General features: G+C 44.6%; 1 protein-coding gene across 1 annotated transcript in view; it reads left to right on the top strand.

Annotated features, from left to right (window-relative positions):
* Window positions 1-12,531, top strand: part of c6 (complement component 6) — a 43,263-nt gene extending 30,732 nt beyond the window's left edge. The window contains exons 16-18 of the mRNA XM_056290843.1: window positions 4,362-4,449; window positions 10,509-10,753; window positions 11,750-12,531. Of these exons, the coding sequence (XP_056146818.1) occupies window positions 4,362-4,449; window positions 10,509-10,753; window positions 11,750-11,931 (515 nt within the window). The 3' untranslated portion in view covers window positions 11,932-12,531. The remainder of the gene's footprint in view (window positions 1-4,361; window positions 4,450-10,508; window positions 10,754-11,749) is intronic.
* The last annotated feature ends 3,753 nt before the right edge of the window (window positions 12,532-16,284 follow it).

The following is a 16,284-nucleotide window of genomic DNA, read 5'->3' as shown; positions in this document are numbered from 1 at the left end:
TACTAGAGAGGCGTATCCGTGAGTTAGAGCAGCTTCTTTTGGGTAGCATTAAGTGAGACGTGACGGGCCCTCCAGATAGCTTTATCCCCGGGCCGGACAGCAGACCTGCTATTGTTAGCACTAGCTCAGCCTCGTAGGCAGATGCAGCAGAGTTTGTCTCTGTTTACCGGTGTGGGAAGGCAAAAGGAAGCCGCCGGTCACGTGGCCTGGCCTGCAGTCACTTCTCCGGACTGCAAACCGGTTTTGGCCCCTCACCAGCTCTGTTGGCAGTCTTGCCAGCCAGCATGCCTCCCCCGCTCCTGTCAACGGAGTAAAGCAACGCACGCTAGTAATAGGAGACGCCATTACCCACAATACCAGCTTAGCTTCAAATCGAGTCTATTTTATTTGCATAGCCCATTATCACAAATTACAAATTTGCCACGCTATAAAGCCGGCTTTATAGCAACACAGCATCCTGTCCTTAGACCCTCGCATCAGATAAGGAACAACTCCCTAAAAAAAAGAAAAACCTTTAACAGAGAGAAAAAATAGGGAGAAACCTCAGGGAAAGCAACAGAGGAGGATCTCTCTCCCAAGACGGGCAACGTGCAATGATGTTGTGTTTACACAATTTACAGAATACAAAATTAAAGAGGATAACAGACTCATAATGGAATTATGAAATATATGAAGACTATGATAATGGTAAGGAGGATGCCAAGCAGTGTCCAGATGCCGCCGGAACAGTGCAGAACCCGAGCCACGCGACCACCATCACCATGTAAGAAAAAGAAAAAAAACACAGTAGTCACACGGCTGAGTGAGGGAAGGATATAACGTTGAACCAGGATAACAAAATGATATGGATTTATAAGATATGTAAAAAGAAAATGTGATGAGAGGGATGCCAAGCAGTGTCCAGGTGGTGACCACCATCACCATGGAGACCTGGCGGGAGGACAGACTGTACGTGCACACAAGGGAGACTCACATCACACCATTCACACACACAGAAGAAGAGAAAGGAGAAGACATCATTCAGAGAGAGAAAAGACATGAAAGACGAGGACAGTTCGCAACAGTCAATAATCTATACTCTATAGTGTCGTCGGCAGAACAGTGGTTGGTAAATTCATTGAGACAGAAACCGACCCGCCATGCAGTCCAGGTTGTGAAGAACTTGTTTTAAAGGCAACTAAATGTAAGCTAAGGCAAAAATGTGATTTTTAAATTTGGACTTAACGGACTCAACAGATTCTGATTGTCTGATGGCAGCAGGCATGTTATTCCACAAGAACGGGGCCCGACAAGAAAAGGCCCTGCCACCAGTTGACTTCTTTTTAACTTTGGGTGCACACAGGAGCCCTGTATTTTGAGGATGATGATGATTATTTATTTCGAACAAGTAAATAAGCAGACTATAACGTACAGATAAGCCATTGCCAATAATTTGAAGTGATCAACAAATCCACGCGTCAAACTCAGCGAACAAATCTCCATATGCATCAGATTATTTGTTACATGTTTGAAAATAAAAAATTGAGTGCAAAGAGCTCGAGATGGACTGTATGGTTTAAGGAGATCAGACAGGTAAGATGGGGCAAGCTCATTTAGGATTTTATAAGTTAGTAGAAGCACCTTGAGGTTTGATCTAGCATGGATAGGAATCCAGTGAAGGGCGGCAAGAATTGGTGTAATATGGTCAAATCTCCTAGATTTACTTGGGATTCTAGCTGCAGCATTCTGAACCATCTGAAGACTTTTAGTACTAGAGTGTGGCAGACCTGAAAACAGAACATTACAGTAATCAAGTCTGGATGAAACAAATGCATGTATTAGAGTCTGCGTCAGCCATGGATAGGAAAGACCGAATTTTAGCTAAGTTACGTAAGTGGAAAAAGGACAGTTATGGTAATTTATTGAATGTGCTTATCAAAGGAAAGGCTGGGATCAAACATAACCCCAAGATTTTTGGCTGCCAGACTTTGTGAAATCACAGTTATTGATTGATATTGTTACAAGATCAAAATGGTTTCATTGTCTAGCAGGGTCAACGACCAGTATCTCAGTTTTATCCGAATTTATAAGCAGAAAGTTAAGTGACATCCAGTTTTTCACAGCAGCCAAGCAGGCCTCTAAATACATCATTTGAGTATGATCATCAGCCCTTACAGGCACGTACAGCTGAGTATCATCAGCATAGCAATGAAAATGTATTCCATGACTGCGTATAATTTGGCCAAGAGGCGAAATATAAAGAGAGAAAAGTAGAAGGCCAAGAACCGAGCCCTGAGGTATGCCACATTTAATGTCAGAGAATTTTGATGTAATATTATAGCAGACACGATGTATTTTTCCAGATAAGTAGGATTTAAGCCAAGCGAGAGCTAAACCAGAGACACCAAAATTACAATGTATTCTGTCTGATAGTATAGCATGATCAATGGTGTCAAACGCTGAACTTAGGTCCAGTAGTAGAAGCACAGAATTTGAATTAGAGTCCATAGCTAGTAGGAGATCGTTGACCACTCTGGTCAGAGCAGTTCCAGTGGAGTGACAGGCCCTGAAAACTGATTGAAGTGGTTCATATAGATGGTTTTCTTCTATGTAGGTCGAAAGTTGTTGATACACAACTCTCTCTAGTACTATAGAAAAGAATGGAAGATTAGAGACTGGCCGATAATTAAGAGACCCTGGCTCAAGGTGTTGTTTTTTTAAGGAGAGGTTTAACCATAGCTGTCTTAAAACTGCTGGCAACAGCGTCTGGACACTGCTTTGCATCCTACTTGTCATATTCTTCATATATTTTATAACTCCATTGTAATTCTGTTATCCTCTTTCAATATTGTATTCTGTAAATTATGTTTTATTCTGTACACACAACATCTATTGTATGTTTGTCCGTCTTGGAAAGGAGATCCTCCCTTTGTTGCTCTCCCAATGGTTACTTCATATTTTTTCTCCCTGTGAAAGGGTTTTTCAGGGAGTTGTTCCCGATGTGAGGGTCTAAGGACAGGATGCTGTGTTGTTATAATGCCCACTGAGGTGCATTTGTAATTTGTCATAATGGGCTATACAAAAAAGTTGATTTGACTTGACTAGTAGTAGTAGTAGAAGTAGCAGTATTATCAGTAGTAATAGTAGTAGTAGAAGTATTAGTAGTAGAAGTAGTGGTATTAGCAGCATTAATAGTAGTAGTAGTAGCAGTAGTATTAGAACAGGTGTCTGAAATTCAGATTTGACCAGAAATGTAAAGCGCTTTGAGTGGCTGTTGCAGCAAGAAAATTGCTGTATCAAATGCAACTTGACTGATTGATTGATAGTAGTAGCATTAGCAGTAGTAATAGTAGTAGCAGCAGGAGTAGTAGAAGCAGTAGTAATAGTAGTAGCAGTAGTAGTAGTAGTAGTAGTAGTAAAAATAGTGCTAACAGAAGTAGTAGTAGTAGTAGTAGTAGTAGCAGCAGCAGCAGGAGTAGTAATATTAGCAGTAGTAATAGTAGCAGGAGTAGTAGTAGAAGTAGTAGCTGTAGTAGTAGAAGTAGTAGCAGTAGAGGTAGTAGTAGCAGTAGTAATAATAGTAGTAGTAGTAGTAGAAGTAGCAGCAGTGGGAGTAGAAGTCGTAGCAGTAGTAGCAGTAGTAGTAGAAGTAGCAGCAGTGGGAGTAGAAGTCGTAGCAGTAGTAGCAGTAGTAGTAGTAGAAGTAGTAGCAGTAGAGGTAGTAGTAGCAGTAGTAGTAGTAGTAGAAGTAGCAGCAGTGGGAGTAGAAGTCGTAGCAGTAGTAGCAGTAGTAGTAGTAGTAGTAGTAGTAGCAGCAGCAGTAATTATTGTTATTACCATTGTGTATAATTGTTTTTGGTGTTATTAAACCTGTATTGATGAGGGCATACTTTTTATTTTGAATTTAGTTAATGATCCCCATTCACAAGATGTGCCTTTACTTTTTACTGATGTAGTAATGCCATTTAAATAATAACAACGTAATAATAATAATAATAATAATAATAATAGGAAACCGCTTAAGCATGTAGCACAAAGTGCAACCATTCAAACACAGACATAAAAAATAGGAACATTTCCAATGAGGATTACTGACATGAGATTACTGACATGAGATTTCAGCTCAAACTCTTGAGAGGAGCCTGAATGCACTGCAAACACACATAATGAGAGAGAAGTGGATGTTTTTGTGCATTTGGTCTAAAACCTCACATTTGTATTTCAATGTTATGGTGGTTGGCCCTACTTCCATTCCTTATTCTTCCTATTCACGTGGATTACATATATCTAAAACCCGCTTTGCATGCAAAGATTTCAAATGCTGTACAAACAAAATGACTGATGATTTCTTTTTTTTTCCCCCTTACTGTGCCTTTACCCAGAAAATCCATTTGTTCCTGAGAGGCAGTGTAGTCCGGGACAGAGACTCCAGGGAGGGGAATGTGTCTGCATCCAACGGGAGAGCTGCCTGTGAGTAGCATTCACACCAAAACCACAGGAAGTTGAATTAGTTTATCTGGAAACAAAGGTTCATGACAGAAACGTTTCATCACTCATCTAAGTGACCTCTCCAGTCAAAGTGACCTCTCCAGTCATTGTGGCCTCTCCAGTCATACTGACCTCTCCAGTCATTGTGACTGCTTCAGTCGAAGTGACCTCTCCAGTCATTGTGGCCTCTCCAGTCATAGTGACCGCTTCAGTCATTGTGGCCTCTCCAGTCAAAGCGACCTCTCCAGTCATTGTGGCCTCTCCAGTCATACTGACCTCTCCAGTCATTGTGACTGCTTCAGTCGAAGTGACCTCTCCAGTCATTGTGGCCTCTCCAGTCATAGTGACCGCTTCAGTCATTGTGGCCTCTCCAGTCATAGCGACCTCTCCAGTCATAGTGACCTCTCCAGTCATAGTGACCTCTCCAGTCATAGTGACCTCTCCAGTCATTGTGGCCTCTCCAGTCATATTGACCTCTCCAGTCATAGTGGCCTCTCCAGTCATAGCGACCTCTGCAGTCATAGTGACCTCTCCAGTCATAGTGACCTCTCCAGTCATAGTGACATCTTCAGTCATAGTGACAGCTTCAGTCATAGTGACATCTTCAGTCATAGTGACCTCTCCAGTCATAGTGACATCTTCAGTCATAGTGACAACTTCCGTCATAGTGACCTCTTTAGTCATAGTGACAGCTTCAGTCATAGTGATCTCTTTAGTCATAGTGACAGCTTCAGTCATAGTGACAGCTTCAGTGAAAGTGACCTCTCCAGTCATAGTGGCCTCGCCAGTCATAGTGACCTCTCCAGTCATTGTGGCCTCTCCAGTCATAGTGACCTCTACCGTCATAGTAACCTCTCCAGTCATAGTGACCTCTCCAGTCATAGTGACAGCTTCAGTGATAGTGACCTCTACCGTCATAGTGACCTCTCCAGTCATAGTGACCTCTCCAGTCATAGTGACCTCTACCGTCATATTAACCTCTCCAGTCATAGTGACCTCTCCAGTCATAGTGACCTCTCCAGTCATAATGACTTCTCCAGTCATAGTGACCTCTCCAGTCATAGTGACATCTTCAGTCATAGTGACCTCTTTAGTCATAGTGACCTCTTCAGTCATAGTGACAGCTTCAGTGAAAGTGACCTCTCCAGTCATTGTGGCCTCTCCAGTCATAGTGACCTCTCCAGTCAGGGTGACCGCTTCAGTCATAGTGACCTCTCCAGTCATAGTGACAGCTTCAGTCATAGTGACCTCTACCGTCATAGTGACCTCTCCAGTTATAGTGACCGCTCCAGTCAGTGACAGCTACAGTCATAGTGACCTCTACCGTTATAGTGACCTCTTCAGCCATAGTGACCTCTGCAGTCATAGTGATCTTTTCAGTCATAGTGACCTCTCCAGTCATAGTGACCTCTACAGTCATAGTGACTGCTTCAGTCATAGTCACCTCTCCAGTCATAGTGACCTCTCCAGTCATAGTGCCCTCTCCAGTCGTAGTGACTGCTTCAGTCATAGTGACCTCTTCAGTCATAGTGACCTCTCCAGTCATAGTGCCCTCTCCAGTCGTAGTGACTGCTTCAGTCATAGAGACCTCTCCAGTCATAGTGACCTCTCCAGTCATAGTGACGTCTTCAGTCATAGTGACCTCTCCAGTCATAGTGACGTCTTCAGTCATAGTGACCTCTCCAGTCATAGTGACCTCTTCAGTCATAGTGACCCCTTCAGTCATAGTGATCGCTCCAGTCATAGTGACCTCTCCAGTCATAGTAACCTCTCCAGTCATAGTGGCCTCTCCAGTCATAGTGGCCTCTAAAGTCATAGTGACCTCTCCAGTCATAGTGACCTCTTCAGTCATAGTGACAGCTTCAGTCATAGTGACCTCTCCAGTCATAGCCACCTCTCAAGTCATAGTGACCTCTTCAGTCATAGTGACCTCTCCAGTCATAGTAACCTCTACAGTCATAGTGGCTTCTCCAGTCATACTGACCCCTCCAGTGACCTCTTCAGTCATAGTGACCTCTACAGTCATAGTGACTTCTCCAGTCATAGTGACTGCTTCAGTCATAGTCACCTCTTCAGTCATAGTGATGTCTCCAGTCTTAGTGACAGCTTCAATCATAGTGACCTTTCCAGTCATAGTGACCTCTTCAGTCATAGTGACCTCTACAGTCATAGTGACCTCTACCGTCATAGTGACCTCTTCAGCCATAGTGACCTCTGCAGTCATAGTGATCTTTTCAGTCATAGTGACCTCTCCAGTCATAGTGACCTCTACAGTCATAGTGACTGCTTCAGTCATAGTCACCTCTCCAGTCATAGTGACCTCTACAGTCAGAGTGACTGCTTTAGTCATAGTCACCTCTCCAGTCATAGTGACCTCTACATTCATAGTGACCTCTACAGTCATAGTGACTGCTTCAGTCATAGTGACCTCTTCAGTCATAGTGACTTCTACAGTCATAGTGACCTCTACAGTCATATTGACCTCTTCAGTCATAGTCACCTCTTCAGTCATAGTGACCTCTACAGTCATAGTCACCTCTTCAGTCATAGTCACCTCTACAGTCATAGTGATGTCTTCATAAAGACACCAGACCAAAGAATTACAAAAGGGTTTTGACATTACTGAGTAGTGATGTAAATCTGTCATATTGGCTGTGTTTTTATGTAGTCTAAAACATTGACTGTAGTTATGAAGTTACGTTTTCTAATGTAAGCGTAGCAAAAATTGAAAAACACAAAACATCACTTTGATATTAGGTTTGATAGATGGCTTGTGATGGAATTGCATGTTTAAGGGCAGAAACACATGATTCCTTATTAGGCTGTTTTGACTTAATTTATCTTAACAGTAGAATGACCGGGAATTCACTCCTACCTAAAACGACCATGGGCGGTCAAAATGATGGCCGGATTTTTAAACTCTATATTGTGTCAAGATAAATACCCAGGGTCCGCGGTGGTGTAGCGGTCTACGCATCGGCTTTGTGTCGATGCAGTTGCCCACTGGGGACCAGGGTTCGCGCCCTGGTCTCGTCAGATCCGACTATGGCCGGACTCGATGAAGCAGCAATAATTGGCAACGCTGTCTTCGGGAGGGGGGCGGAGTCGGCTTGTGTTCCTCACGTGAAGGTGTCTCTGTGTGTGTGGGGAAAAAGCAGTGGTTTGGCCTGGATTCGCCTCGCCACTTTTGTGATGAGGCGTCTCCTTTGAGACTGCCAGCTGGAGAGATGCAGTTGGCGAACGCATGTAGTGCGAGGGTGGGTGTTTGAACTAGAATAGGAATCAATTGGCCACTAAATTGGGAGAAAATGGGAAAAATCAGAAATAAAAAAAAAAATTAAGACAAATACCCAGTTGAGATATTAATGCATTACATATGTTGGTATGTCTCAGTTATGAAACGACTGACACCAAAATGAACATTTTAACAAATATAGTGTAACCGGTTATTTTGTTGCCAGGTGCGGGAATCGATACGGGGTGTACTGCACCACAAGGCGACATCACTAACCGCTCGGCTAAAGGGTCAGACCCGTTAGCTAGGGACTAACGTGTCTTATTAGTAGTTTACAATAGTACTGTTTTTAAACAGTTTAAATTCCAGAGAGACATGGTCGAACTTGAGTCGCAAAACTGAAAAAGTGAAAATATTACCTGAGAAACACATGTTGCTCATCTAACAAACGTACCAAGGCCTATAAAGCGTGACACGTAAAAAAAGAACTGAAAACAACATTGAAACAGTCCCAAACAACGACCCGAACTTCAAAACTACTATTTTGACCACCGCGGGTTTTAAACTCTGTATTGTGTCAAGATAAATAGCCGGTTGAGATCTTCAAGGAGCAATATAGGCGGCTGTTGATTTTGGGCAGAACTTGGAAATATTGTCAAACCGAATTCGACGCCGCCCTTCCCAATCAGAAAGCATCAGGATGCCTCCAAAGCCACGCCCCGAAAAGACCGGCTGACTGACGCGAAAGCATTTCACCAATCAGCTGTACCGGATGAGGTCACACATGTAAGAGAAAACCAGCTTCGTTATTATAATGAGCTAGCAGGCAGCTATGTGTTAGCAACCGGCCTTTGTGTTCCCGCAGCTGTTATGCGCACAACAAACGCGCGTGTCACTGAGGGTTTGATAGACGGCTCGCTCGTTCCAGTCATTTGACTTGGTCGTTCGTGTCTTGTACTTTATAGTACTTATATTAGTAACGAATGGACCGGAGACCAAGGCATAACGTTGACCATTTACTATCGTCAAGTCTCTACACTCGCGCATGCGCGCTCATTGCATATCAAAACCTGCTCACTACAGTTCATGTGATTGGGTGTCATTGTTTTAGCTCCTGCCCCCTACAGGAACGATGGATTTTTTTTTCATTTCGGTGTCAAACGTCTCATTTTTTTGAGTACTATCAATTATTGTCGAGATATAATAAGAAATTTAAAATTTTGCCAAAAATCGGCGGCCGCCTGTATCTCCTTTAATGCATTACATATGTTAGTGTGTCTGTTATGAAACTAACTGACACCAAAATTAACATGTTAACATCTTCAATACTATTGTTAAACAATTTAAAATGGCCGCCGTCCAGCGCCTGTAAATCCTGCAGCGCCTCGGTGGTAGTCATGGTGCGTCTGTAACCAGACATGTTGGACATCATCACACATCAAGTGTAGACTATTTTTCGTCACTGGAGGGCGCTAGTGGGTTTCTAGGACAGAGCAACGAACTTCACGAAGGAAATGACGCCACCAACACACGTCATCAATACTGACATGACGCGCACCATCACGCACAAATTACGAGCGACCGCTCATGGTCGTTTTAGGTAGATCTTATCATAACTTCTTTGTGCAATTGATCTAAAACTCACTTTAATACACATATATGCAATTTTAGGAGAATTCAGGGAGCGGCAGGTCTGTACTTTTTTTCCAAAAAGTTATTAAACATTGAAAATCCAAAACGGTAAAGATGACCGCCTCGGTCGTTGTAGTGTAACCTGCAGGAGACAAACCTTGTGTACTGATGTGTGTTTGTATGTATGTATGTATGTACTGTATGCATATACAAACACATGCATGTATGTATTTACATGAGATGTATATAATATGTATGTATTGCTGGCAGCCATGCCAACATGTACCCTGACGGACGCTAAGCAGGCATGGACTTGGCTAGTACTTGGAGTTGCTACTGGAATTGGTGTTGGTGGGCCACTAGGGGGCAGTCTTCCCTCTGGTCCTAATGAAAACAACAAATATCAAATCCCGATGCCCCAGTACAGTGACGGGTAGGGGGGGACAGCGTGTGTAGGAGAGGCCGGATGAGACGTTAAACTGAGGTCCTGACTCACTGTGGTCATTAAAGAACCACCCATCCATGATCCAACCGCTTATCCTGCTCTCCGGGTCGCGGGGATGCTGGAGCCTATCCCAGCAGTCATGGGGCGGCAGGCGGGGAGACACCCCAGACAGGCTGCCAGTCCATCACAGGGCCGACATACACACAGTTATACCTAGGGACAGTTTAGCACCCGGAGGAAATCCACGCAGACACTGGGAGAACATGCAAACTCCACACAGAGGACGACCCGGGGCGACCACCAAGGCTGGACTACCCCGGTGCTCGCACACAGGTCCTTCTCGCTGTGAGGCGACCACGCTAACCACTGTGCCACCGTGCCAGTGGCACTGGCCACCTAATCATCCCCCCATGTAACTGGCTGAGTGGTTTCCCCCTCTCCACCTCAAGCTGATGTGTGGTCAGCGTTCTGGTGCAAAATGGCTGCTGTGCATCACCCGGGTGGGGCTACACACTGGTGGTGGTTGAAGTGAGTTACCCCCTCCTCCTCTGTGAAGCGCTTTGGGTGTCTAGATAAAGTGCTGTATAAATGTAATGGTTGTGTATGTATGTATTCATACTGTATCCTGTCCATGTAAGCCTGTACTGGTGCATGTGGTGTGGGATGTGTGGCTGGTGGTGTACATGATGGCGTACATGATGGTGTACATGCTCGTGCTCATAACTGCAGGAAATACCAGGAGTCACTCTGCATACTAAACGCCGACCTTGGGGTGGTGGTCCCCATGTCCCTGTGCTCCTTCCACGCGGGTCGCTGTCACGGGGACCCGCTGCTGTACGTCACCGAGGGGTCGTGTGACGAGGTTGACGCATCTAAGCTGGACTGGGCCAAATTTAGAATCCAGCTGGCTCCCAGGAGCTCTGTTCAGGAGCCCTGCGACCTCGACACCTGTTACGAATGGGAAACATGTACTGGTAAGTTTTACTTTTCTATTTTTCTATTTTACGTGTAATGAAAGCACTTCAGGTGATGTGGTTTTGCCGCTCTCCGGTGTAGTTGTGCTGTTAAAACAATGATGACTGCAACATTAAATGTACAGCGCTTTTCAGAAACCCCAGTGAAAGTGCTTCACAGAACACAAGCGGATTCAATGAACTAATGCAACGAAAGATCCCCAGACAACGAAGAACAAAACAGGGATAAGGGTTACAGGACAAAGATGGATTTTTATTACCAGAACGATGCACAAAACACAAAAAGAACCCGGCACAATGGAGAGCTGCCAAGCAGTTTTGGTGCCTAAAGTCGATATCTTGTGGACAAGAAGAGAAGAAAACAGGTTTAGGGTTTGAGCCCATCAGCAGAAACACCACCGGTACACGTGTAGCTTTTGTCCATTTGATTTGAAGTGTCCTGTGTGAAGGAAACCAGTAATGACGATGACATCCCCGGGGAATTCTACACTATACCAGTTTATACCCCCAGAGATACTGTCACGCCCACGAACACTAGACTTGCTAGCCCTTGGCTAACGGGTCCGAGCCTCTAGTCGCCCGGTTAGCACAGTCGCCCGCGGTGCGGGCTGTCTGGGTTTCCGGTTGCCCCCTGAATTCGCTACAGTACTTCCAGATGTGTAACCGAGCGTATTTCCCATATTTCCTGGGTTGTACTGCACCACGAGGCGCCGTCGCTAACCGCTCGACTAGAGCCCCCTGGCGGTCGGCCAGGGAGTCTCTTTGTAGCGTATTTAAGATTAAGAGATTCACGGTATTGAACTCCTTGTCAGACCTCGTCTTTATGATACATTTAGGCAGTAGATTCACATGGTCATTGATTTAGATTAAAAAATAAAACCGGGTATCGTGATTCTAAAATCCAAATATCGATAAAACACGACTTAAAGACGACAAACAACAATAACTGCCCCGCAGTAAAGCGTCATTTTTTTACTGTTGTCCTTCTGTCTCCAGCATCCCGTAAGTGTGAATGCAAATCTGTCCGGGACTGTCCCAGAGACGGAGACCCGGTGTTCTGTCTGAAGCTCATCAAGAGTCAGAGACAACGCAGCATGAACCTCTGTGCCATGGCCGCCCTCAAATGTTCCAGCTACGAGTTCGAGATCCTCAACGAAGGCCAGTGTGAGTCCACGTGATCCCACCGCAGCCCCGTCAGTCTAGTGTACCCGCTCCCCACGCCCTTCATTTCCCTGCGCATGCGTAGCCGGCCCTAGCTGGCACAGCGCCCAAGGCAAGCTTGTCTGTGGCGCCCCCTTGTGGTCAGAATGGTATGCTTTTAATTCACTACTAGTAAAGAAAAACCGTAGGAAGAAGCACAGCTAATGATTAACGTCAGACTGCTTTCTTGTTATTCAACTTTTGTTCATCCAGTCAACAAAACGTAAAACGTGTAAATGCCGTATACAAAATGCTGTACAAAGAAGTAAATGGAAACAAAACAGATAGAAATTGCACGTCATTTGCAAAAATGATGTGCAGTTGAGGTTAAAATGAACATGAGTATATCAGCTGCTGACGTCTCTACATTAGGCTGTTGTGATTAGATACAGATAAAGAAATAAGAATAGATAAAACAGGTAGGACATGTAAACTATGAGTTATAGCCGTGTCTGCAACTGGACCTTCTAGCTTTCCTTGCTGCAGAGTCTTGGGTGGTGTGATGTGATTTATGTCCGTGGACTCTGTCTGTGGATGTGCTGCTTATCAAATAAAGTTTGGCTTGAAAAAAACAACAACTTTCACATGCACTTGTTTGTAAAACCAGTGTGAACAGGTCATTTCTCTCCTACATCCAGCTGTATCACAACGTTGTTGTACTGTAATACTGTCTGTGTGTCATCATCATCATCATCATCACGTTTCAGATGGAGACAGTAACGAGACAAGTGGTGGATTGCAGCTTTAACGGTGGTACACCACCACACTGAGAACGTTGTTGAATTACCGACCTGTAATCAGACACACGTTTGGTTGTTAATGGGCTGCATCTATACAGCGCTTTTCTGGTCGACTGACCACGCCAAGTGCTCTACAGCCTCACATCCACCCATTCACACACATCCACACACTGATGGTGGAGGCTGCCATGCAAGGCACCAACCTGCTCATCAGGAGCAGTTAGGGGTTCAGTGTCTTGCTCAAGGACACTTTGATGCTCTCTGGAGAAGCCGGGGATCGAACCAGCAACCTTCTGATTACTAGACGACCTGCCCTACCTCCTGAGCCATGCCAGGCTGGTCGTGGTGTTTGGATTTCATGTTTATGAGTATTCAGCGTTATTTCTGCCCTGCTGCCTTTACCATGAAATAAATGAATCTATACAGGGGGCGATGTGCAGCTAAATGTGCAGCTAAATGTGTAGCTAAAGGTGCAGCTAAATGTGTAGATAAGGTGCAGCTAAATGTGTAGCTAAAGGTGCAGCTAAATGTACAGCTAAATGTGTAGATAAGGTGCAGCTAAATGTGTAGCTAAATGTGCAGCTAAATGTGCAGCAAAATGTGTTGCTAAATGTGCAGCTAAGTGTGCAGCTAAATGTGCAGCTAAGTGTGCAGCTAAATGTGCAGCTAAATGTGTAGCTAAGTGTTCAGCTAAATGTGCAGCTAAATGTGCAGCTAAATGTGCAGCTAAGCGTGCAGCTAAATGTGCAGTTAAGTGTGCAGCTAAATGTGTAGCTAAATGTGCAACTAAATGCTCATTTAAATCCAAGCTCCAATGCTAACAATACATGGACGACAGCTTGGTGGCCAGCTAGCAGTATTTCTACTTTCCCACACGTGGGAAGATTTGAGGAAACTGCTTCACGCACACTATAAATGCATGTCGGCAAGGGGGAAATTTGTGTAGCGTAGCGGTCTATTTCATTGCCTACCAACACGGGAATCGCTGGTTCGAATCCCCGTGTTACCTCCAGCTTGGTCGGGTGCCCCTACAGACACAACTGGCCGTGTCTGCGGGTGGGAAGCCGGATGTGGGTAGGTGTCCTGGCCGCTGCACTAGCGCCTCCTTTGGTCGGTTTGGGCGCCTGTTCAGGGGGGAGGGGGGACTGGGGGGAATAGCGTGATCCTCCCATGCGCTACGTCCCCCTGGTGAAACTCCTCAGTGTCAGGTGAAAAGAAGCGGCTGGTGACTCCACATGTATGGGAGGAGGCGTAGTCTGCAGCCCTCCCCGGATCAGCAGAGGAGGTGGAGCAGAGACCGGGACGGCTCGGAAGAGTGGGGTAATTGGCCGATACAACGAGGGAGAAAAGGAGGGGGGATCTGGGAGCGTAAAGTGAAGGTCAGACAGCATGAAAGCTGAGTTTGTCTGACAACAGCATCTTGGTCCACCATTGAAGGACACAGAGTTTTGGGTGCTGGTCACTCTACCTGGCACGAGACCCATGAATTTATTGGAAAGCTTGATTTGATTTCTACCCGTTTGGGCCCATTCAGCCAGCAGCCGTGCTGGCGTTCGGGTTTTCACTGATCCGAAGAGGCAAAACCTGATGTGGCTTCTGCCCAGCTCGGTTCCACCTTGCACGTGGGGGAGTCTGCTAACTTGTCTTTGCTGTGACCACTGACGCGTGCATGAGTTGCAGACACTGCGAATGTGACTTATTGATTTGTTTATTTTATTTATTTGTTTATTTGAATAGGAACAGTGCATATAAAGGAACACTGGTATCGCAGATACACATGTAAACAGGCCGGAGTGTAGCAACACTGCTCATTTACATCCCTTGTCCCTAGGCAGGTCAAAAACAGGTGTGGTACACCACAACACAATACAATTAACACTAAAATACACAACGATACAACATTATACGCCTCACAAAACCATACAATACAACACAATACAACACAATACCATGACACACACAACGCACAAGTGCCTGATAGTCAGCAGGACACAGCGGGACTGAGCTTGCGCCGATTAAAAGTGATGACACACTTGGTGTAATTTGAGCCATTTCTTAAAACGGGCTTTAAAAGTGGGGAATGTGGGGCGAGGTGTGTTATTCCAGATCTTAGTGCCCTTAATTGATAACTGTTTGACTCTAGGGTACCTCACAACCCCCTCTAGTGGAGGCCCTTGTACTGCTTGTTCTTATTTTAATGTATTCATTTAACGGGGGTGGGGCAAGACCATGTGGTGGCTTGTATCCAGAGCAGGCAAATTTGAATGACTCTCGAGGTTCAGGAGATTGTGTTTCTCTAGAATATTGCAGTGATGAAAAGAAGAAGGCTTTCTGCCGAAGAGTTGTGTGGCGGTTTTAAAGAGTGGTATTGTTGGTTTGAATCTTGTTGCACTTGTAATCGACCAGCTTGTGAAACAGAGTTCAATATGAGAAAAAAATCGTCGAGTGAAGAAACATCCTAGCAGCATTTTCTGACAATTATGATCTAATTTGCCTAAAATTACAAAGAGTGAATTTAATAGTTTCTGATATCTTTTTACATGATTCTTAAACGATAATGTGGAATCCAGTGAAACACCAAGATATTTGAATTCTTGAACAGTTTCGAGCTCTTCCCCTTCCAGAAATATGTCAGAACGTGTCCTTTCTATTGGTTGTCAAGAGAACACCGTGCATACGGTTTTTTGAGATTCAGTAAGAGACATGAGTTGGTAAGCCATGTCAGTACACGGGTCAGTACAGATGTTAGGTTTTGTGAGGCTTCTTGGGCAGTTGTTGCATGTGTAAAGACTACTGCATCATCCCCATACATTTGAATATCGATGTTTTGACATATATTTGGCAGATCATTAACGTATAAAGAAAACAAAATTGGTCCAAGTATGGAGCCGTGGGGGACACCGACTGGACATTCAAGGTAAGGGGGTTTGATACCGTTGACAGTAACAGTGTTTCCTATTTGTTAAATATGATTTCATCCATAAAATGGCTTGTTCAGAAAAGTTGAAGTGTGTTAATTTAGAAAGGAGAATTTGGTGATCAACTGTATCAAATGCCCTTTTCAAATCCAACCCCCCCCCGAAAAACAAAACAGCTCCAACAGTGGCATATTTATCTTGTGAATATTTCACATTTTCTATAAAAACATTTATTACCGTTTCAGTTGAATAGTGGGCACGAAAACCAAACTGCATGGGGTGCAGAGGAGTGTGTCCTTTATTCAGATGCTCAGTGAGTTGGTTTGCTACCCATTTTTCCGATGGTTTTCGATATGGTCGGAAGAATACGGGTTGGTCTGTAACTATTCATGTCTGTTTTGTCCCCAGATTTAAAGATCTGAAGGAACTACAGACTGATTGATAGACTGACCATGTGTGTAATCAGGCGTAGTACGGAGTCTTTATGCAGTCTTATGAAGCTGGTGTCAAATCCATACTCACCCTTAGCTTTGGAGTTATTTAGTGCATCAGTGATATTGGCCGCTTCTGGTTCCGAGATTTCTCCGGTTTTAGATATCGGCCGTGCATGGTTAGTGGGGTGAAGTGTACCTTCATGTGACGTAAAAAGCTGAGATACTTTTGAGCAGAAGTT

The sequence above is a fragment of the Lampris incognitus genome, chromosome 12 (assembly GCF_029633865.1).
Source record: "Lampris incognitus isolate fLamInc1 chromosome 12, fLamInc1.hap2, whole genome shotgun sequence".
NCBI lineage: Eukaryota > Metazoa > Chordata > Actinopteri > Lampriformes > Lampridae > Lampris > Lampris incognitus.
This window is presented reverse-complemented; position numbering and strand designations above follow the sequence as displayed.